We start from the raw sequence: 24,640 nt of genomic DNA, 5'->3' as shown, positions 1-24,640 counted from the left end.
TCCTGTGCTTGTGCAGGGAGCTCATCTTGAGAGCATCTGTGAACTGGTCCATCAAGGACTGACAGATGCATATAGCTGCAATTGCAGGCTGAGCAACAGTACCTGCTAAGAAAAAAAAAAGGATTTTAACAGACCTTCCAACTTATCTGTTGGATCTTTCAGCATAAGCGCATTGTCCACTGGGTAAAAAAAAAAAAAAAAAAAAACAGCGTCAACTGCTGGAACTTTCCATCTTTTAGTGAATCTTTCCTTCCGTAGGATAGAGCTTTGCGAGTCTCTTTGGAAGGGGAAAAATGCTTATCCAGATGATCCCATTCGGTATTTTTAGTAATGTGTGGACGGGAAACGCATGCAAAGGCTGTAAAGGCTTCATAGAACCCAAGGAAGAGACCGGCCCTTCAGATAACTCTGTTAGGAGTAGCATGCAAGTAAAGCGAACCATCTTTGCAAGCCTCTGTACTTCAGATTGTGAAGTAGGGATCCTTGGGAACTTCAAGTATTGTTTCCTCCGCAGAGAAATAGTCGCATGTCTTTCCTCCCAATCATCTGAGGGCAATACCCGTTCCTGTCCCCATAATTCTCTTGGACCCTCCACTGACTGTAAAGAGTCTAAGGTGGAGGGGGGGATCTAGGACACTTCCTATACACTGGATGGAGGATGCGATTAAAGCTGCTAATCTTCCTTCTAAGCCTTGCAAGGCAGAGGAAAATGCATGTTCAGTCACCTCTACAGGGGCTGAAGTGTGTGAAGCAGTTGCACCACCGCTATCTTCCAATGACTCACCCTGGCTTGCCATGTCTGATCTCTCCGAAGAGGAAGACAGTATGGATGTGTAACTGGGACTCCCAGCCCCGGCGGGGGGGAGGGGGTGAAACCTAGGGTACCTTTACGGTAGGTCTGGAAGACATAGTGCAAAGCACAAGCAGAGGTACACACAAAATAACAGTTCTTTTGCTACCAACAATAGCTTTTCCTGTCTTGAAATACCTGTTTACACCCTTACGTGCCCAGCGCTCTGGTGTCAGTGTGACAGACTGCCTCTTCAGTTAGAAGTCTTTCTGAAATGAGAGAGTGTCTGATAAAGCCTCAGGTGGAACCTGATTGGCATCCTCAGCGCTTCCCCTCAGCTATGCGGCGAGCGCTGTGTGTGGACGTTACATCCATACACAGCGCCACGTGACCTTGTGGACATGCCCCTCTGCGTTCAGGCTCTGCTAGGGACCCGAATAGCCAACACAAAGGTGAACGTACTATACACCTCTACAAGGGGGGAAGGGGGGGTTCTGTCAGCAGATTTATAGTTTTTTTTTAAACCACAGAAGCATAGGGCGTTTCCTAATGTTACTAGGTGGAAGTGCTGGGTTGTAATTAAACCATGCAGCTAAAGCAGCTGCGTCAACCAATCAGCCACCGCCCATATAGAAGTTCACACACATCTCTATTAGCAACTGCTGTATTTACCAAATGCCACAAGATCTATTTAAGTAAGAACCCCCTCTGCCGCTGGGACCACACATGTTCTGAGACAGAGCTGCACTAAGACACATCATAGGTAGTGTAAGTTACTCCTTATAGAGGAGACAATTAGAAGGCATATAAGGTATATTGAAGGAAAAAGCAAAGCTTCTTCCCTTGTCCTCGCTGCAGGATACTGCTGATTTAACAGACAGATCCAACTTTCACCCATCACGGCGGGCTGCGTTTAAGCACGCTCAAAGACTGGGACCCTTTTAAAAGGGGTTCCGCTTCTTTGGGCCTTGTATAGCACCCCTCAGGACAACTTTAGGAAATGTAGCAAGACCAAAAAGAGTCCTGGTTCCTAGGGTCCAGCTCTCAAAGAGAAGCATTACAGGCAAAACTTCGTTCTTGCATCGAGGTCCAGGTACCATCCTATGGCCTCAGTGGTGAGGATGGATCTGATTGTGGAGGTTGCTTTAAATCCAGCATGGATCCCTCCTGGGAGCTCCGCAGATCACATCTTCACTCGTGACCAACACCTTAGACACTGGCGAAAAAACTGAGTGCTCCTGGAAGGAGGGGTTATATAGGGGAGTCAACTTCCTGTATTGGTTTATTGGTTATACCAGTGTCAATACCTGAAGGTAGGTAAGGTTGAGACTCTGTCCTATGATGTACGATAAAGAAAAATAAAAACCCCAGAAGCGATCAAATACCACCAAAAGAAAGCTCTATTTGTGGGGGGGGGGGGGAGAAGGACGTCAATATTGTTTGGGTGTAGAGTCGCAAGGCCGCGCAATTGTCAGAAGCGACGCAGTGCTGAATCGCAAAAAGTGCTTTAGTCAGGGAGGGGTAGAAAAAAATCTTCTGGGGCTGAAGTGGTTAGACACTGCCTGTCGTGATAGACAAAAAAAAATTTTATTCAATTTTTTTTTTAGACACTACTACTCTGGGGATGATCAGGGATTAATTTACACTGATTGCTTGTTAGTGATAATCACTTGTCCGGTGAACACCGTGGGTCACAGATCAAGCATTTCCACTGATGTAAGGGACCATCACAGCACATAGTAAATGTACAGCTGGCAGTCGGCTAGTGGTTAACTAGAATACCTTGTTTTCCTACCTAAAATACACTGACCCCAGCACTACTACTAAATGACACCAACACTTAATCTAAATCTAGTCTTGATCTAGTTCATCTTTAAAAAAAACAAAAACAAAAAAAAAAAAAAAAAACATTTATAGGACTTTTCAGGCATCTCTCTTCAGTCGAGAAACGCAGGGGCAAGCTATAGAGCAAATGATCCCTGTGATATCCAATCATGGGCTATTACAGCGATCAAGAGCAGGTTATCCTGCTGTCTCATTAGAACGTGACCCAGAAAGCACTTCCAGCACAAACTCAGGAGCTCATATGTGGCACCCAAGAATAAAGCCCACTTCCTGGATGCCACATGTTACACAATTGTGTAGGGGTTAAGATAAGGTTATACCATATTTAAGTGATTGAACACTGACCAAATAAAAAAAACAGGGAAGGAAAGGAAATCCTACTAGGCATAACCCCTCCCTGTTGGGCAACAATAAACCAGAAAGGCAGACGGATGGGGATCCCTGTGGGATCTTGGGATGCACTCAAAGAAAAAAGCAAATGATGCAATGCTGTATGATTGAATCGGTTTGGATATCACTGTTTTACTAACCAGCTTATTCTAAATAGGAAACCTTCATTTTGTTTGAATATATTAACCACTTGCCACCCGCCATATAGCAGAATGACAGCAGGCAAAGTGGTTTCAATATCCTGACTGGGCATCATATGACCTGGGGGCGTACATCGCAGTGATAGTTGTTGCAGTGTGTCAGTCTGACACCCCTCAATACCAATGACAGAGACTTTACCACGTGATCAGCCGTGTCCAATCACGGCTGATCACAATGTAAATAGGAAGAGTCGGTGATCGGCCTTTCCTCACTCGCGTCTGTCAGACACGAGAAAATCGTCGGCTCTGACAGGGCGGGGTCTGTGCTGTTTATCAGAGCAGCCCCCCCTCGGACCATCAGGATGGTCATCCGCACTGGACCACCAGGTATGCCCCCCCTAGACCCCCAGGGAACTGTACATCTGTGCCCAGGCAGCTGCCAATCAGTGCCAACAATGCCTGCCAGTGACACCAGGGATGCCCATCAGTGCCCAGTGCCGTTTATCAGTTCGACCCATAAGTATCCATCTTTTCAGCCCTTCAGTGCCCAGTGTCACCTATCAGTGCCCACCCATGAGTGTCCACCAGTGTCGCCTATCAATGCCCACCAGTGCTACATATTGGTGCCCATCGTCTGTATCCGTCAGTACCCACTTATCAGTGCCACCTTATTAGTACAAGAGAAAACTTACTTCTTTACAAAATTTTATAACAAAGAAAGCAAAATTCTCAAAATTGTTTAGCAAAAAATAAAAACCGCAGAGGTGATCAAATACCACCAAAATAAAGCTCCATTTGTGGGAACAAAAGGAGAAAAATTTTGTTTGGGTACAGTGTAGCATGACCGCGCAATTGTCAAAGTGCGACAGCACTGAAAGCGCAAAATTGTCCTCGGCAGGAAGGTGTACAAGTGCCCTGTATTTAAGTGGTTAAAGATTCTAACTACCAATAAGAATTCCTTACATTTAGGCCCCTTTCACACATGTGGAACATGTAGGAACTCCCCATAGGAGGAGAACGGCAATCTCACAGGTTTATCTCTGCACAGTGAACAGAGACAGATCGGTCATCCACCTGCTCAGTGGGGATCAACGGATCAATTTTCTGCTGAGCAAGCGGAATCCGCATGTGTGAAATGGGCCTTAAAGAGCACCTGTCATTTCAGATCCATCATTGCAGTGCCTGTTATCGAGCATCCACTCACCTGCTGCCGCCACATCCCTCACCTTGTTGTGCCACATCACCAGCCGGATAGAGACAGTTGATCTTTAAAAATTATGATTTAAATCCTTAACTAGCGATTTAAATCAAATCACCCTGCCGGTAATCACAAAGTTCCAAGTGGAGTTCAATATCTCTTTAAATGGCTTGAATCAAAAACTAAAATTTTTATGTCCTCCTTAGGCCTCATGCACACTGGATGTTTGCTACACTCTCCTAAAAGCCTTCCTCCTGTCAGCAGAGATTAAGCTAAAAACAAAAAAAACAGATGCTTGTAAAAGGGCGCAACTCCTTTAGCAGCGTCAAGCATTTGGGCTCAACGGTAATTTATTCTATCCAATGAAATCAGTTAAGAGTCAAGCATTTTTTTGTCCAAACCCTGCTGCTCCTGTACACCCCGACATTGCTTTTCCTGCCTCTAAACACTGCTATGCAGTAAGGAAAGTTTAGAGGCAGGGGGAGAAAAAAACAAACCCACAAACACCAGATGCCCTTAGAAGCAGCTGTAAAAACGTCCAGACAAAAAGTTATACATCAGTTCACCCCATAAACTATTACTGATTCTGGTCCACTACATTTGATGTGGTGTAATCTGGTATCCATTTCACTACTGTTATGCTACAGTTCCTCCCAGTAAGGTATGCCACCAGTAAAACTGATACATTTAAAAACAAACAAACAAAAACACCAAGTACACAATAGAAGTATTTATTCTGAAGTGAACAATACAGGTCATGTTACTTTGCCTTCTGGCTCTGTGCTTGTGCCTTCAATACTTTCACCACAATCTTCTGTTCTTCAATGAGGAATGCCCGCTTGATTCTGTAAAATAAAAATATAACTAAGCCAAATGCTAGAATCTAAACATTAACCACCTGCATACCGGGCCAATTCTGGCACTCCACTCCTACATGTAACTTTTTTTGCTAGAAAATGAATTGCCCCCAAAACGTTTTTTTTTTTTTAAGCAGAGACCCCGAGGAATAAAATGGTGGTCGTTGCAATGTCATGAAAAAACCCCCAAAAAACAAACTATTTATCCAATTTTTTTGGTATAATGTAAAAGATAATGTTACACAGTAGATATCCAACATGTCATGCTTTAAAACAGCACACATTCATGGAATGGTGCCAAATTTTGGTACGTGATCTCCATGGGTTTTTTTTTTTTTTTTTTTTAACAGGTTACCAGTTTTAAGTTACAGGGGAGGTCTAGTGCTGAAATTCTTGCTCTTATGTTCATGTATGGTTTGAACGCTGTTTACATATGTGGACGGACCTATGTATATGTTCGGTTCTGGACATTACATTTTTTGAACACTTTTATTCCTATTACAAGAATGTAAACATCCCTTTTAACAGGAATAGGGCACGACAGGTACTTTTTACAGATATCTGGTGTCTACAAGTCCTCAAATCTCTCTAGGATGGAAAACCTGGAACAAAAAAAAAAATAAAAAAATAAAATAAAAAAAAGGTGTTTACATCTGCCGGCGCTGGAAGTGACATGTCCATCTGGTCCATGGTCAGCTCTACGGTAAACTGCTGCCGGATTCATTATCCAAGCCCCCCGTAAAGTCCTCACCTGCCACCTGTAAAAGCAATCATGCGGCTACATAGCCGATATAATGGATTTGGGAATTTGTGTGCTGTTATTTCCCTTTCCTACATTCCATTGGCAGAGCGGCGATTGACGCTTGCCAAAGCCGGTGTGTGTGTGTGAAACTGACACATGTAACAATGCAGAGAGACCAGCTGTCAGAATACAGCGTTGGTAATGACTAAGTACCAACATTTGCGTGAAGCGCGTCTACCTTTGTCCTCTGCTTAATCTGTTAACCACTTGTCATATGAAGCTTCACTAAAAAAGGATTTTTGGAAGTGCAGCCGTCCGGAATTATTTCCTTATAATACAGCAGTGATGTGACACAGCAGCTATCAAACAAGCCAATGGGATGGTATCTGGGTGGGCCGTTACGTGTATGTTGCCCTGCCCCCTTAAGCAGCCAAATTATTGGCTGGTGTTTGATAGCTGCTGGGTTCCGCCCACCGCCATCACCTCTGAATTTTGACAGCTGGTCTCTGCATTCAGTTACGTCAGTTTCACTATATAAACAAGGGGGTAGCAACATTTGGTTATTTTGAACAAGGGAGTGATGTACATCGACTTACTTTGTATTATGGCAATGCTGCAGCGGGGAAATTGCAGGCAACAAAACTGCTAGTGAGGCAATGCAAACACGAAGGACCCATTAATAGCAACTGCAGTAGGATGCATTTGCACTTAGTGATTGTAAAGCTTTTTCTTTTTTTTGTTTTGTTTTTAAAAACATGTCATACATCCCTCCACTGTGCAGTTCGTTTTGGCCCAGATCCTCAACTTCTGGGGTCCCCCGGTGCCTCCTGTCTGCATCGTATACACCCCTAGGAGAAGCGCTCTCCTAGGGGGTTACCTTGCGGCGCACTCCCGAGTCCAGCATTTGCGTTCATAGATGCAGAATGGCGGACTCAGCCGACGTTATTGGATTTGATTGACAGCAGCGGGAGTCAATGGCTGCACTATCAATCTATCCAATCAAGAGCCGAGGCAGAGGGGAAGAGCACGTCTCGAGTGGGAATTTATGGGGTTCACGCGAGTAAAAACAGGGGGCTCTGGTCAGTGCGAAGTTTTTTCACCTTGATGCATTAAGGTGAAAAAACCAAACACCTTTAGGCTTCATGCACACGAGACGCCGGTGCAAACTCTGCTGGGACACGTTTTTAAAAGATGAAACTGGCGTTCAGAAACGCCCGTTTTGCCGCGATTTAGCAGCATTTTACCGCGTTTGCGTCTAGAAGCGTTTAGTTAACCTATCATAGACCCTCCCCAAGCTCAAAAAAACAGTATTAACTATTTCAGCCATTTTGTGAGACCAGAGAGAGTAGCAGCAGCTGTGAGAGCAGCAGTGTGCTTTTATTTAGCGTGCCACCTGCCACAACTTGTGGCTTGGCCACTTCCCACGTCACTTGCCACAAGTTGTGGATTGTCCACTTGCCACATCACCTGACACAAGTTGTGGATTGTCCACTTGCCACATCACCTGACACAAGTTGTGGATTGTCCACGTGCCACGTCACCAGGGTCCAAGGGGTTAAAGCAGGTGGTGAGCAAGCAACAAAACCCTGCCGGCTTTAACTCCTTGTTGCATGTGATTGGCACAGGGCCAAGTAGCACTGTCCAGACAGAGGGACATGTCATGCAGCCTCATGGGACAATCGGAGAATGAAAGCTCCTTCTACGAGCTTTAACCAGTGCTCAGCCGAACACTGTTAGAAGTCACAAGACTGCTCTAACTGCTGAGAAGATATTTAGCAGTTTATATTTACTAAAATAATTGTATTTCTGTGTAATGTGGGAGACCAGACGTGATTGCAGGGTCTTGGGTTTAATAACACTTAAAGTGGAAGTAAACCCTTCTATAATTTTCAGTCAAGGAAGCTGCATTCTTGGCCTCTAATGATTCTTCAACTGCCATAATGTTGCACATGTGATCAGTTATGAAACCAGCCATTGGATTGTTTGAAAGTTTGGTTGAGAGCACAACCAATGTGAAAGTTAGCATTTCTGGCTTTCATGTACTTTTTTTGAAACTGGGTTTACTCCCGCTTTAAGTAGATTTGTTTGGGCCAAACTAGCCCAAACACACTATGTAGCATTAGCTACATACAGTATGCAGCACTAGAGATCGACCGATATTTGGCGGTTTTAAATTAATCGGCCGATTGTGCTGTTAAAAAAGGCCGATATATCTTCTGTGTGACTTGAAAATGACTTCTGTATAATATATAGTTTTTTTTTATTTAATCTAAATTAAACATACAAGTGAACTGATTGAAGGTTTGTTTTGTTTAATAAATGTTTAAATGTAAGACAATTTCTGTATCGCTTATTACTTAAGGCTGCTTTCACACTGAAGCGGGTAGGCGTTGACGGTAAAATGCTGCCAGTTTTAGCGGCGCTTTAACATAATTTTAGCAGGGCACTTATAATCCAGCTAGCGGCCAAGGAAGGAGTTAAATGTGTCCGTGAAGCACTACTGCCAAATCGCATTGCAGGCGCTTCTGCAGTGGTGCCCATTCATTTCAATGGGCAGGAGTGGTGGAGGAGCGGTATACATCACTCCAAAGATGCTGCTTGCAGGACTTTTTTATGGTGCAGTTCAGTGCACCCCCCCCCTTTCTTAACTTTAAATAAGGACATGTGTGTTCCAGTGCATTTTACCATGTTCCAGGTCCAGTGCAGGAAAAATGCAGCATGCTCTACTTTTCTCTGGAGCTAGAATGCAGTGCTGCAAGCACTGGTGTGAACTATGCCATTGAAAACCATATAACCTATTTTCCATGCAGAAAAAATAAAAGCATTGGACTGCATGTGGTGTGAACTGGTCCTTAAAGTATTTGGGAAAACACTTTATTAAAAAGGTATTGTAATACAGCAAATGGCATTACATTGGTCAAAAAAAAAAAAAAAAAGGGAAAATTTTGATAACAGTCACAACCATACAGCCTTATCACTTCCCTCACCATACCAGAGTATGGGGGTTAATTTACTAAAAGGAAATCCACTTTGCACTGCAAGTGCACTTGAAAGTGCAGTCGCTTTAGATCTGAGGGGGAAGATCTGCCGATTTTATCCAATAACGTACAAGCAGAAATGCCAAGTGCACGTGCCTTTAGTAAATAATCCCCCCATGTCTGTTTAGCCATACACAACGGCACATATTTCCCCTCTGTGGCTTACATCACACACAGCAGGGAAGTAACTTCCAAGTCTGTTTCATGTTCCAGAACCAGCAGCCGTTTTGACAGCGAGACTCCAGTTGGGAGCTGCTGTAAATCAACAGCTGGATTGGGCATGGGCAAAAGACCATGGGAGATGCAAGCACTTCACACTTTGGCACAGAGTCCAGAAACTCCCAGTGAACCCATTAGGATCACCAGGTAAAATGTTAAAGGAATAGAATAAAAATTTACAATTAGCTTTAAAAAGATCTAAAAAAATAAAAATAAATAAAGACATTCGGAAAACTCACATCCCTCTAGCACAGTCGCCTTGGATACTGACTACTCACACCCCTAACATATACAAAACATCCCTTGATCCACCCTACACTTTCTACATTTCAAAAGGCCTGCTCCAAACATAAGCTCTCGTCCGTCCCGGGCCCGATTACTCCCATCACGCTAATCCGGTCTTTGTACAGGGAATGCACGCCCCCTCAAAGATTCAGTGGCCACACAAACACGTCCGGGCCCGTCATTTCTTTAAAGATGGCAACCTAATCTTCCATTCCAATCTTTCGAATCACCTTCGACCACACATACTTCCACACTGGACCTACATCCAAATCAAACACTTCCTCAATACGCATGATCAACAATCTAATTGGTCCAGAGCTCTCACCCCGTTCAAGGACATATGCCAAAACTCTGAACCCCAGAGACACCTCATTTCCTTCAATTATGCATTATTGTTCCCAACTTCAATGCACTGGAATGATTGGACCACGAAGAAATGGTCTAATGATTTATCCATTAACCTTACGAACAAGGAATGGGAGTCAATATATACAATCGCCCACAAAGGGTCCCTGAATGTTTACGCATAGGAAAATGCTTACAAGCCCATATCCAGATGGTATAGAACACCCCTTAAACTTCACCATATCTATCAATCTCCTCATTATGCTGGCGATGTGGATCTGAACAAGGCTCTTTGCTCCACATATGGTGGTCATGCCATAAGATCCAACCATTCTGGAGGAAAGTCCACGATTTGATTCAACGCATTACCACATACCACCTTGAATATACGCCAGCTCAATTCCTTCTACACTACCCCGCAAAACCAAAAACGAACATACCTTCATTCACCAACTATGCACATGATCATGGCAGCAAACATGTGCATCCCCAGCAGATGGCGCTTATCTACCCAACAATACAAGATTGGTTTGAACGCATTCACAAAACAGCGGATACGGAAGAATTAATCCATCAGGCAAGAGACACACCTTCCAAATTTCTACACACGTGGTCCTGCTGGCAACACTTCACCACCACACAAGAATATCGAGATTTGCTTAATTGATGCAAGCTATTCACCACCTACCCACAATAAATTTCTTAAATAACTATCGGGACAAACCCATGTCCCTATCCCTTCTTCCTCACTTGGTCCCCTTCTCTCATTCTCCCTACCTTCGACATTCGAATACATTGAGTCGCAGATCCCCTCTTTAATATAGGTATTTTTGTACAACGAACTCTGACGGGCGATGTTTCTCCACTCCTCACATATTGGAACATACCTGTGTACAGCACTCCTGATTCATACATTTCTTCCACACTACTCACTCTCCAATTTCCCTCTCCTCCCCTATCATAAGACAGCCACACAGGCCCCACTACAAGTATTTAACCTTCATTAGAATGGTAGATCCAGCCACATATCGACCCGTTGGGCTATTTATCTCCGGTTTATTTCAATCATAATCTTGCAGTTGTAGCAAGTTATCTACAATTTAAACATGAGATTAAACTCTCCTGCAGTTTAAACCTATACGTATATATCTTATCCAGTCACAGCATGATCCCAATAGGGGTGACTGGATGTTGTATTCTTTAGACTGCTTTGCTTATCTGTGTCACAACTTCAGAAATATTTAATGTAACACCCGCATCCTCTCAAGGGGTCTCATAACTGATCCTGACATCTCTTAGTTCAAGCTCAGTAGCTCAAGCCACTTGACATTGCTGTTAGACAAGGCCCGAGAATCAAGGCTAAAATCAGAAGCTACATGTTCTACGAAAATGTTATTTGTTACCTGTAACAGCATGTATTTTACTAGTTGCCTTCGTTATAGAAATGTTGTTAATACAATGTTATTGCTATTGTATACCTGAATAATATCAATAAAAACTTCTAAAAAAATAAATAAAAAAAAGACATTCAACCACCTTAATATCTGGGGTAGCTTACAAAAAGTCAACTGTGCATGCTGAAAAACAAAAGATCTTTATATTATGCCCTGTACACACGGCCGGACTTTCCGATGGAAAATATGCGATCAGACTGTTGTGGGAAATGCCGATCATGTGTGGGCGCCAGACTTTTTCCGTCGGAATTTCCGACATAATTTGAGATCTGGATCTAAAATTTTCCAACAAAATCCAATTGTTTAAATTCAGATCGTGTGGAGACAATTCAGACTCTGGTGCCACGCATGCTCAGAATAAATTGCGAGACAAAAGCGATTGGCCACTTTATTGTCCCGTTGTACGTCACCTCGTTTTGAACAATCGGATTTCCTGACAACTTTGTGCCAAAATCTATCTGGAAAAAAAAAAAATCAGGTGGATTTTGTCGTCAGAATGTCCGACCGTGTGTACAGGGCAAGGGCTCCACATACTGAATCTGTTAATGCCGGTATAAAAATAAAAATAAAAAAATATTGCCAACTCTAACAGCGCTACCAAAACATTTAATTTACAAGTCTCATTTAAACCTACATAGCCCAAACTGAGCTGATCATCTACTCTGCAAGCAACAATTTAAATTTTACCCATTTTAGCTACAGTGATACTATGAGAAAAGGCACCACATGAACAGCAGTTTGTACAGCATTTCAGTCAACATGTTCCCATTGCTCTAACAACTGCCAGCAGGTTGACAGATCACCAAGGACAATACAAGTTGTCAGCACAAATAACACAATCAATAGATCAAACATTTCTTGAAGCAATTGACCTCTTCGTCCGAAAAGTGATGACTTGACATCACAAGTCTGCTGAGGTCCCTTCATGGCCATGATGCATTGCACTGACAGTCTGATGTAACTGCTTCAATAAAAGTTTGGACAATTATGGCTCCATGGTGTGCTTGCAAAAACACAGTACCATTCATAAATTGTATAAAAAGATCTACCAGGATGTGTATATTTATGTGGAACTTGCACACTACTGTACTAAGTACTTGCAGGGCAACATGGGGGGAAAAAAAATAAAAAATAAAAAATAAAAAAAACACTTTCCAACCAGCACACATAGTGCTAACAGTAGTGTACAGAAATTCACTATAAACCAACTTAAAATGTTTGTAAATTCGCTCATACTTTTTAAAATTATTCTGGGATATTTTGGTTAAGGTTTTACAATTTTAACCATGTCACCTGGGTGGACATCAAATTATGTCCTGAGTGTAAGTGGTTATACTGGCATGATGCCTGCAGGCAAAATCCTGGTATCAAATTAACTGATGCCCTGTAAAGCAGAACTGTTCAGCCACTCAATCACTTCTGTGGGCAAGAAAAGGGGTCACCCCCCCCCCCAAATTTACACATAGTAGCCGATATTGTTCCTCTCTGTGACCCCATAAACCAGAGGTTTCTAATAGACCCCCAGATCTCTTCATAAAGAGGATCAGTCACAGCCGATGCCATCATTAGGGATGTCGTTCACCCCTTGCAATAGTAATAAAGTTGACCAGTCATCTCCATGAGCAAACGTGTACACATTTGTCCAAGTCCTGCATGCTTATGCAAATGGTCACCGTACCACGCGTGAGGTATATGGTCATACACAAGGGACAATAATTTTAGCTCCAGACCTCTCGTAAAACTCTAAACTAGTAACCTGTAAAGATGTTTAAAGAGTCACCTATGAAGATTTTTAGGTACCACAGTTTGACATGTTAGATATTTACTTGGCATATCATTCGTGTTTTATATAGTTTGTGTGCAATACAATTCACAAAAGTATTTTTTTCCACCAATAAGCTGCATATGAAAAACACTGCGCAAATACCGTACGATTTTAAAAAAATGCAACACCCACCATTTTATTCTCTAGGGCCTATGCGCGTGCAAAAAAAAAAATAATAAAAAAAAGGAAGAAGGTGGTTTGTTGGTTCCAAGTATAGCATCAAATATATACTGCAATCCAAGCTTACCTGTCACGAACACATTTAGCACACATGGATCCACCATAAGCTCTGCTGACATGCTTTTTTGTTTTTGAAAGCCTCATAAGCACCTTAGGTCTGACTGCTCGGATCTGTAAAAACATTAGAAAAGTTAAATTTTTTTTTTTGGAAAACACCCCAAAACAAAACAAACTTTACTACTGAAACATCACATTTTCCAAGAAAACTGGATTTCTCTATACAGTAGATTAAAGGATAGAGAAAGCCAAATCTCTTTCACTTCAAATAAAGCAGGGGAAGTTTAAAACGGCTGTCAGTTATTTTGCAATCTGTGTCTCTATAGGGAGATTTCCCTTTACTTCTTGTCTTGTTGACTCAAGAGAAAGTATTTTATTTGAATGTTAGGGAAATTATTTAAGCTGGCCATACATGAATCTAAATTTGGTTCAGCAGAGAACAGCCAAATTTTGATCCATCTATGGCAGTTTCCATTTGAAAGGAGTTAACCTAGCTATCGACTCCTTTCAAAGAGGACTGTTGGAAGATTTCAGTCAATTGGCTGCAACACTGATCAGTTATTGTGACAGCAGAGTCACCCCACTCTCAGAAAACACAGTAGGGAGGTATCCTTTTTCCACCTCCAATGTGTGCATGGGGGAATCACTTTCAGCAGGTAACAGAGGAAACAAAAAAAGTCACAGAATAAGTGTACACATTGGAAGAAGATTTCCCCTATCAGTTTTGGGGGCAATCCAAATCTCCTTAAGGCTCTGTTCACATGGTATGGCATGCACTCAGACTGAGCACAAGTCTCCATTAAGTGCAATGGAACCGTTCTAATAGGAGCACTACTTTTTGTCTGACTTCGGCACGACCTGCATTAAGTTCTGTTAAAGTCATGCCGAAATCGCACTGGGATAGAGACACAGAATACATTCCAGACAGTGAGTACTCCTCAACACTATCCAAATCTTAAAATAAATCCTTAAATAAGCTTTACCCAAACTGTGCAAACATTTTGTATTGCCATTAAATGCTAATGCATTTTCCACAACAAGCAAAGGATATAAACACGAGAAATTCAACAGATTTAAAAAGGCTGTGCTGGTAGAAAAATTACATTCAGTTGAAAAATGCATATAAACTCAAGTAGTCAATGAAATATGCAACCACCTTTTCTACAAAACTGTTATTTATCAGACTAAAGCAGCTACATCAACTAAGCTTATAGCACCAGCAGTCTTGCTGGAAACGGCAGGGGGAGGCCCCGGCCTGCTCTTTCTTCAAGAGACGCATCTAACCCCTAGCACAGCCCTACTGTTAAGCAACCGGAAGTTTTCGGCATACTACCACTCCTTTCATACATCATACTCTAGAGGGGTGAGTGTTCTCGTTAAGAGGGGCACGCATTTCCTGTGTAAGGAGTCCTCTATTGACAAAGAGGGGAGATTTGTTTTTTTATACGGCCTGCTGAGCGGACGACAATGTATTTTAGCCAACATTTATATACCCCCTCCCTTCAAACTGGAGGTAATGGTTAAATTGATGGCGTTTTGCTTAGATAAGCCAGGTGTCCCATGGATAGTAGCAGGCGATTTTAATGAAACGCTGGACTCGCATATGGACAGATTTCCTGTTCCAGTGGTGACCAGAATAGGGCGCTTGCAGGGCTTTGTCTCTGAAATAGGGTTAAATGATCTATGGCGAACACGTCACCCTCAAGCAAGACAGTACTCTTGCTTTTCCAGCACCTATTGCACACTATCAAGAATCGATATGGTGTTGGGCAATAAAGAAGCTGCGGAGGTGGTTCAGGAGAGAGAATACGGAGCAAGGGGGGTCTCAGACCACTCCCCGTTGTCCATGATACTGTCTTTGGGCACTAGATCAGGCCCAAGGGAGTGGAGGATAAATCCTGGTTGGCTGGTACTAATGGGTGGCCCAAGCCCCCCCCAGGATAAGATAGGGGAATTTCGTCAAATAAATAGGGGCTCTGCCCCTCCTGGTATAGTCTGGGACTCCCTAAAAGCCTACATCAGGGGCACATTAATACAACAAGTTGCAATTATTAAGAGGAAAGCTCGAGAACAGGACCTAGTAATAAGAAACAAGGTTGCCCAGGCAGAGCAAGCATATATAGAAGCTCCATCGACTGCAAGCCAGCAGGAATGGCTGGCTAGTCAACAAGTCTATAAAATGGCTCTTCTAAAAAAAGTAGAGAATAGGCGGATATTTCAGCGTCAGCATTACTTTGGCGAAGGAGAAAGGGTAGGCAGAGCCCTCTCCCTCCTGGTCCAAACTAATGGTGCGCCAACAGTAGCCCAGGTAATTAAGTCCAACAGGCGATCTTGTCTCCAGCCCCCCCGCAATCATGAGGATACTCCATGACTACTATAAAAACTTATATAAATCTGCCATCCAGGGACAAGGTAATTTAGCCACTGACTTTTTACTTCAGACAGCAATCCCAACATTATCAATGGAAGACAAACTATCTCGAGTCACCACTTACGCTGGAAGAATTAAAAAACGCAGTAGCCGCAATGCCCAACGATAAATCTCCAGGGCCTGATGGCCTACCAGTAGAAATCTACAAACGCTATGGGGATGCGTTACTACCGGAACTCTTGGCGACATTGAATTACGCACTGGAGATGGGGGAACTTCCCGCCTCGATGCTGGAGGCCAATATTATCCTAATTCTTAAGGAGGGGAAGGACTGCCAGGAAGTTCCATCATACCGGCCGATATCCCTGCTATGTTCGGATATTAAAATACTAGCCAAGGCACTAGCAATTCGGTTAAATACATATATCCATAAACTCATACATCCAGACCAGTCGGGCTTTATCCCGGGTAGGGCAACCAGTACCAACATCAGAAGAGTTTTCCTTAACGTTCAAATACCCAGGGATAACGAGGGGGTGGGTGCTATTTTAGCACTAGATGCCATTAAGGCCTTTGACAGTTTGGAATGGGGCTATCTGTGGAGGGTCCTAGAGAGGTTCAGATTTGGCCCCTTATTTATCCAGTGGATAAAACTCATGTACAATAAACCTAGGGCCAAAATCAAGATGGGTACTGAAGTCTCTGAAATATTCCAGCTGGAGAGAGGTACAAGGCAGGGGTGCCCGTTGTCCCCCCTCCTATTTGTATTGGCCATGGAGCCCCTGGCGGTTCTGGTAAGATCTTGCCCGGACATACAGGGATTTCGGCGGGGTAGAGATGAGGAAAAAATTGCTCTATTCGCGGACGATGTCCTATTTTTTATCGGAGATGTGGACTCCACCCTGAATAGAGTGGTTCAACTGATGGGCGAGTTTGGTCAACAATCGGGCTTAGAGATCAACTGGGGCAAATCAGCCCTTCTACCACTGTCCAGGCCTGGGGAACAGGGGGTGCCCCCAATGATAGTAGGCTTGGAGACGGTGACTAAGCTGAAGTATCTGGGTATCTGGATATCTGAGGATGTAAGCCAATACGCTAACGAGAATTTAGCACCATTACTGCTGAAAATGAAGACGAAACTTAACAGATGGTGCGGCCTCCCTCTCTCGGTGGCGGGACGCTGCAGCCTAGTAAAAATGCTCTGGCAACCCCAAATACTTTACATTTTACATAATTCCCCAATCTGGATTAACCAGAAATGGTTCTAAACTATGGATTCGCTTATCCGGGAATTAATCTGGAAAAAGGGGCATGCCCGGATAGGGTTGCATACGCTGCAGCTCCCCGTCACGGAGGGAGGGTTGGCCATACCCCATCTGGGTGCATATTTCCTGGCTGCCCAACTTCAGCATTTAGCAGGGGCGGGGCTCCAAGAGGGGGGGCCTATAAACCATAAGTTGATGATGCTAGGAGCACCCCATAAATTGGTACCCGAAGCCCTGGAGGCTAATTCATTTCTTCATAGATGCCCTACTAATATCCTAATGAGGAAGGTATGGCAGCAAGCAAAGCAAAAGTTGGGATACGTGGGAGTAACTACTTATACCCCTCTATGGCGCAATCGCCATCTGTCCGAATTAAACAAGGTAGATAGATCTCCGGAATGGGATAGCCAGGGGATTAATAGAATGGTGCATCTTTATGAGGGGAACGTAATGAAGCCCTTTGAAACTATTAGACAGGAATTTAATGTCCCTAATAGGACTTTCTATAAATATTTACAGCTGAGACACGGTATTCATGCCCAATACGGGACACTCGCTATCGAGCGAACCGAAATCCCCCAGCTCCAGGGCCTTATGGACCGTAGGCATGTAAAAGGCCAGATTTTGCGGTTATATACAAAGCTTAGAGGAAGATTCTTGAAAGGCGAAGGCCCAGCCAAGAGTAGGCAGGGTTGGATAGGGGACGTTGGCCCGATATCCCAGGAACAATGGGTTAAAACGCTCGAACAGGGGCACCTGGCCTCTATATCTCCATCTCAGCGAGTGTCCCATTTGTTCCTTATATACCGGGCATACTATACCCCCCAGAAGCTATGGAAAATGGGTAGGAAACCTAGTGACGAATGCCCCAGATGTGGGGCACCGGGAGACCTCTTCCATATGGTATGGAAATGCCCAAAACTGTATAGCTATTGGTTAGAAATAGTCCTTAAAATAAACAGGGCTTTTAAGACCACCCTGAAACCCGAGGCCAGGGCCTGTTTGCTGGGGATATTTGAAGAGACAAAGATTCCTTTGCTAATTAAGCCATCCGTCCTGAAGTGCTTGTATCAAGCTAGGCGACTGATAGCAATCAATTGGCAAGCTAAAAATCCCCCGGAAACTGGACAATGGGTCAACGCAATCAACTCTATAATATGGTGTGAGAGAGCAATGCTTATAAAGCTAAATAATTTAAGAAAATTCGAGATATTATGGAATCCTTGGTTGAGTGACATGGGGTTCCCTTTGGAGTGAGGTCAACATAAGAATGGACCAGCACCTGCTGGGTGGGCGGTAGGGAGGAGATTTTTCCCTCCCCCCCCAGCCGGAATCCCTTAGGGGTGGATTGTGGGGAGGATTCTCTTCTTCTCTCTTTCCTTTTTCCCATTTTTTTTTCTTTTTTTTTCTCCTTTTTACACGGATATAGCTATCTGGCTACGACCGGGACGGTTGATGCCGGCGCCGCGTGCTTGAGGTGGGGTGGGTGGATGGGAGGGAGGTCTGGGGGGGATGGGGTGGGGGGAAAGCACAGTGAGGGCAGGTACCAACGAGCAGGCGGGGTATAGCAGCTTTAGCGTATTAGCTTGCTCGATATGTAATCTGCTTTTTTTTTTTCTACAATGTATAATATTGTTACCTATTCCTGAAAAACTTTCAATAAAAAATATATTAAGTTGAAAAGCTTATAGCACCCCCATGACTATAGAATAAGCCAGGTTATTAAATAGTGACTCAATGTGAAAGCAGAGAGCACACTTACACCACGGAGTCTTCCTGGGCAGATACCGCATGCCGATTTAGGGGCTTTGCCAACCTTCTTGGTGTACAAATAAACAATTCTGTTTCCTGGTGTTCGGGACCTATAAAATAAAGAGCCATTTAATTAAAGCCCCACATCAGACATGAAAAAAAATCCATTGACAACATTTTACTGTTCTACTTACAGCCGGGTCTTGTTTGAGGCTGTATTGTAGGACAGCCTACGACGGTAGGTCAGGCGTTGAACCATTTCTGATATCTAAACCGTAAAAAAAAAGGAAAACACCTCAGTCTTAGAAACACAGCCCTTCTGATACAATAACTTCACATCAATTTTAAATATGAAAGGGATGCCAGCTCCCCATTTGCCCCTAAGAAGCAACTGAATAAAAAAATAAATAAAAAAGGGTTGATAACATAGAATTCAAGACATCCAGCACAAACTATGCCGACACTATGTTCCCATTGGCTGGGTTTACTAGACAGCACCACACTAGGGTTTTTAAAAGTAGTATACCATTGTAGAGAGCAGTAACCCTCAAACCTTATACCAAGACCTCAACAACTGAGGGGTTGATTTACAAAACCTGGTGCAGCTCTGCATATAAACAAATCAGCTTCCAGGTTTTATTGTCAAAGCTTAAAGTGGTTGCAAACCCTTTACTACTACTTTTACTTACAGGTAAGAAATAATAAGGCTTACCGATAAGCACCGTGAATATCTCAAACTTGCACCATTTAGCAGCTATTCTCTGCCATCTCATGCAGTTTCTTTAGTAGCTGTGCTGTATTGCGTGAGAGACGCATCACAGGAGCCCGCAAACCCAGAAATAATTCTGAGAGACATGCCGCCAGTCACATCGGTGTACAGGGACGGCTGAAACAGCTTCCATCTAAGGTACGCATTTCATGAGCTAGCATGCGATGCACACTAGCTCATTATGTCTTGCAGGTTGTTTTTTTCCCTGGGTGTTTAGAACCACTTTAACTGAACAAGCTGAATGGCCATCATGCACAGCTCCACCAGTTTTAATAAATCTCCCCCACCACGTGATCAACTGGCAATCCTATGTAAAGATTTACATCTTTATTACCAACAGCTACATAGTACAAATTGTCTGGGGTGCTATTAAAGTGGAACATTCAGTAAAAAATAAAGATGAAAAAGTAGGCTTTTCATTGCAGAAGAATCTACAATGGGGATGGTTCAGAGTATTTACATCTTTCTGGTGATGTGAATGTAGTTGGAAGCCATGCTCCAAATTCACCACAACCTTTCAGCATTTTCCTTGTTGATACAAACTCATGTAACAGATTTAAGTCGTTATTTTTTGTGACTTTCACTGTACAAAGCTATTGTTGCATCAAATTAATAAGAAATGCTGCCATATTGGTGATGAGAAGTGGAAAAAAACAGACATCTTTTGTGTTGGATTGCATTGCTGACTGTCGCATGGGAATAAAGGATGTCTGAGAAAGTTTGTCTCAACTGGAGCACAGTCAATCAACTCTTATGGTTATGGCTTGGAAAAAAAAAAAAAAAAAAAAAAAACACATCTGTGTGACATGTCTTACATTGGCTCCAAGAACTGAGCGACTGCCGAGTTCTCGGTATGCTTGGAGCAGTGACTGCCAGTCACTGCTCTCTGCTCCTGCAGTGCTCACTGGATTTTGCTTCAGCTCTCAGCTGCATGCTGGAGTCAGCCGTCATTTAGGCAGCAGGGTGACAATATTGTTGGGATCCTTCCTGAGCCCAGTACAACTCTGCTATCTGATAGCGAGCAACAGCATGCCATGAGCTAATTCTGGGACCCTCAAAAGTTTCGGCCATACGTTTTTTTACATGTTCATTTTCTGAGCTCTGTGAAAAATAAAAAGGGAGCAGTTTGGTGGCGTTGCCCATGGCAGCCAATAGAACTTGGCTCAGACATTTACTCTCCCTCCACCATTGTGTCAAATCATTGAGCAAATCCTGCGACAAAGTTCGTCCTCTGGGACGGATGTGATACCTTTCCATTAGGGTATAGCTTTTCTGACAGCTGCTTCTCTCCCTCGGCTATCAGGTGCTTTATTGAAAGTTATACAGGGAGATTGGTGCTTTTAACTGCCCCCCACCTGTCCCGTGTCCTCCTCTCCTCTCCTCCCCCCCGGATCTGTCAGGATGAATAGCGGAGGAAGGAGCCAGTAAACCTGTCATTTACCAGCTCCTTCCTTTTCTGAATGTACAGAATCAGTGCTCACTGCCTCTGTCCATTCATAACAAAATAGTAACCAGGGTTTACGATGCTTCCGTTTATGAACGAGAGGAGCCTCGGACCCCTCTCCATTCATTTTCAGCACAGCTGAGGCCCAAAGAGAAAGGGACTGGGGAATCTGTGCTTAGTCCCTGTCTCAAAGGGGAGAGGTCAGGGGTCTATTTAGGGGTGCAGAGGACTATATATCACCTGTGTGTTGGTCTTCACCAGCCTAGGATGACCTCAATTCTGTGCACATGCAGGAGCAGGTAATCCCAGTAGACAGGGATTGGGCAAAGACTGTTAGCTGGGCTGCGAGCAGGTAGGTGGATCTTATTGGAGAAGAGATTTTGCATAAACACGGCCCTCTGATTCCTACTGCATTTGTAACTTTACTGTCTGCCCTTATGTTGTAAAGCGCTAAACTGTTGGCATTATATAAATCCCATATAATAAAAATAATGCCTGTTCTGCGACAATAGCCTGCTTGTGATCAGTTCGCAATCAGACTTCAAGTGGTTCCAAAGCCTAAACATCTTTTACCTTAAAGGAGAAGGCCAAAGCCTGTTTGGTTGTACTTCTGCACTCCTGTGACCTGTTTTCAGCAGACAGCAGGCTGAAATCCGCTGTCTGCTGATGTCACAGAGCTGGACCAGGCTTGGACAAAAATCGTGACATGGTCGTCAGGAACTGTCCACATGCCTGGACTGGCTCAGCCTCTCAAACCAGCTGTTCCCTCCATAGACCAGCGCTCCAGTGAGCGAGGAATGGGCAGAGCAGAGAGCTGTGAGAACCAAGCTGTCTGTGGTGTTAAGAGTCAGTGGGTGCAAGATTCATTATCAGACCGACTGCATCCACCCAAGTTTAAATCTGCAAAAACCCCATACTGTCTAAGACCCCTTTCACACTGGGGCGCTTTGCAAGTGATACAAATAGCGCCTGCAAATCACCCTGAAAGCCGCTGCTGTGTCTCCAATGTGAAAGCCCCGAGGGCTTTCACACTGGGGCGGTGCACTGGCAGGACGCAAAAAAAAAAAAAAAAGTCCTGCTAGCAGCATCTTTGGAGCACTGAAAGAGCAGTGCGAAATTAATGGGGCAGCTTGGCTATACCACCAGCCTAGTGATGCTGCAGCAGCGCTTTGCAGTGGTTTTAACCCTCTCTCGGCCACTAGAGAGGGTAAAAGCACCTCGCTAGCAGCTTAAAACAGCAGCGCTTTACCACCGACACACCCACCGTCCCCGTGTAAAATATGTGTGGTCTTAATGCATAACCCCGGATTAGCCCTTATTCACAACTAAGGCTGAGCTCAGGTGTGTTCACAAACAGCACGTGCGGAGCCCACCAGGAAGTCAGCACTGCACAGAGCTAATCACAGGCAACAAAACATTTCCTGTCTCTGCAGCCGCACATCAGGACAATGTCTCACTGCCTGCAATTAGCGCTGTTCCGACTTCCTGGCAGGCTATACAAGTGCAGTTTGCGAACACACCTGAACTCATTCTTATTCACAATGGATGTGGCTTTGAAACTGTGCGACTTCATGTGAAATTGCACAATTTCAAAGAAAGCCACGTGTTAGTGCAACTTTGAAGACATCGGTGCGGCTTCATGCACAGATGTCTATGCAAGTCGCACCTGAAATCACCAAAAGTAATGCAGGCACTAAAGATAAGCTCCGGTGTGCCCGCACAGCCAGCCAGAAAGTTTGCACTGCGCTAATCACAGGCAGTGAGACACTTCCTGATCTCTGCAGCCGCGCATCGGGGACAATGTCTCACTGTGATTAGCGCAGTGTCGACTTCCTGGCAGGCTCTGCACGTGTGGTTTGCAAATACACTTGAGCTCATCCTTAGCAGGAACTTTTTTTTAAATCGATGCGGCACTGCACCGATTTGAACAGCGCTAGTGCCAACGATAAGGTGCGACTTATCATGCAACTAGACCTGTGATATCCTATGACAAAGTTGGTTTACAGTGAATGAGGGCTTAAAAGAGTGTGTGAATATATATGCATTAGCATCACACACATTTTACATACACACATATATACGTCAATGCCTTTCCGTCCCACTTTAAGAAGAGGCAGCACAGCTATGCACATGAATGTGAATGCAGTGTAAGTGATGCCTTCAGTGGGGTGTACACATCACATCTCCCTGCGCTCTGGGTAGATTTCCTGCCTGCCCCAGTACACAGCACGGACCGTACACACACTACACTACTCCCAGCACAACGCTGAGAAAAGCCGGCCGAGCCCAGGCCAAGCTGCCTTTCCCGGCACCGCCGTCTCCCTCCCGCCTCGACTGATAATACAAGCACCAGAAAAACAAGGGGTGTCCTCCTCACTACCACACCGGCTGCTCGGAGCGCCGCCGTCAGCAGACAACAAGGATTAACACGGATTGATCTAGCAAAGCCCCGCTTGCGTACTGTAAAGAAGCGGCCATACCTGGTACCGCCGTCACCGGAAGAGGAAAGAGAGAGGGCGGGGCTGAGCCAACATGAAGAATTTACTGTGAGCCCGCCCACTTAGTCCGGGGCTGCTTCCGGTATTGTATGTTTATTTCTCCACCGAGGATATACAGACCGCATACTCAACTTTAGCGACAAGTCATGGCATATCTTATATTGTTTCTCCTCCCGAAATACCTTCCGCTTTATCCCCGCAAAGCTTATACAATCTCTGTGACAGCAAAGTGAATAAGTGGGCACGTTTCCCTTAACAAACATGGCGGCGCTGTGTTCTCAGGCGTCCTCTGGTAATCAATCACGTTTTCTTTGCTCTTGGGGGATATCACCATATTATTATTATTCAGGTTTTATATAGCGCCAACAGTTTGTGCAGCGCTTTACAACATGAGGGCAGACATTAAAGCTAAAGTAATAGACAAAAGTATCCCTGCGCTATCAAAAATCTATTAAACCTCAATTAGGGTTGCAGCCAAACACCAACACCAAACACCAACCCACTGAAACATATAGCAACAAATCAAATAAATGGTGTTGCGCTCCCTTAAACTAAATAATATTAATCCATGAAATGCTAACCAATAAAAACATAAATTATCTGTGCATAAATTCTGATTCCCGTGATAAATCGAAATAGAAACCACATATATAAAATCGCATAGACCAAAGTAAAAATCGCATAAAATCACCCAGTGATAGTGATGAATACCAATAAATAGATTTTCTTACTCGGTGTAAATAGAAACACATAAAATCGCAAAAATAGAAAAGAAATCGCATATACCCATAAAGTGATAAATGCAAATAAATAAAGTATGAAATCACACAGTGATAGTGATGAATACCAATAAATAGATTTTCTTACTCTGTGTAAATAGAAACACATAAAATCGCATAAATAGAAAAGAAATCGCATATACCCATAAAGTGATAAATGCAAATAAATAAAGTATCACACAAAGTGTGTATAAAGCAAAATTAAATAGTGAAACATTCAGTGCAAACAAATGTAGAAGTCTGCAGGATCTCACAGAGAAGGAAACAGGAGGGCTCCAAATGGTGAAGTATGTATACACTTTTATTACAAAACTCAAACAAATGGAAAGGTACTCACAAACAAATCAGTTTAAAAACGCCAGATAGTTTAAAATGTTCCTTTTCATCTCTCAGACGT

General features: G+C 43.7%; 1 protein-coding gene across 1 annotated transcript; it reads right to left on the bottom strand.

Annotated features, from left to right (window-relative positions):
* Window positions 1-5,078: 5,078 nt before the first annotated feature.
* On the bottom strand, window positions 5,079-23,534 carry RPL34 (ribosomal protein L34). Its single transcript, XM_077476698.1, has 5 exons — window positions 23,447-23,534; window positions 18,948-19,021; window positions 18,764-18,863; window positions 13,376-13,479; window positions 5,079-5,208 (listed from the first exon to the last, which is right to left on the bottom strand). The coding sequence occupies exons 2-5, from the start codon at window positions 19,010-19,012 to the stop codon at window positions 5,124-5,126; spliced, it is 354 nt and encodes a 117-aa protein (XP_077332824.1). The 5' UTR covers window positions 19,013-19,021; window positions 23,447-23,534; the 3' UTR covers window positions 5,079-5,123.
* Window positions 23,535-24,640: the final 1,106 nt, after the last annotated feature.

The sequence above is a fragment of the Lithobates pipiens genome, unplaced genomic scaffold (assembly GCF_037356315.1).
Source record: "Lithobates pipiens isolate NorthernLeopardFrog02 unplaced genomic scaffold, aLitPip1_a1.2 Scaffold_13, whole genome shotgun sequence".
Taxonomy (NCBI): Eukaryota; Metazoa; Chordata; class Amphibia; order Anura; family Ranidae; genus Lithobates; species Lithobates pipiens.
This window is presented reverse-complemented; position numbering and strand designations above follow the sequence as displayed.

Bases quoted from the DNA above. Each gene is read 5' to 3' on its own strand.
- RPL34 (XM_077476698.1), bottom strand. From the start codon at position 19,012: ATGGTTCAACGCCTGACCTACCGTCGTAGGCTGTCCTACAATACAGCC. The intron at 13,480-18,763 runs GTAAGTGTGCTC...ATGTTTTTACAG, and splicing joins GCCCAGGAAGACTCCGTGGT to ATCCGAGCAGTCAGACCTAA. The intron at 5,209-13,375 runs GTAAGCTTGGAT...TTTATTTTACAG, and splicing joins GCTAAATGTGTTCGTGACAG to AATCAAGCGGGCATTCCTCA.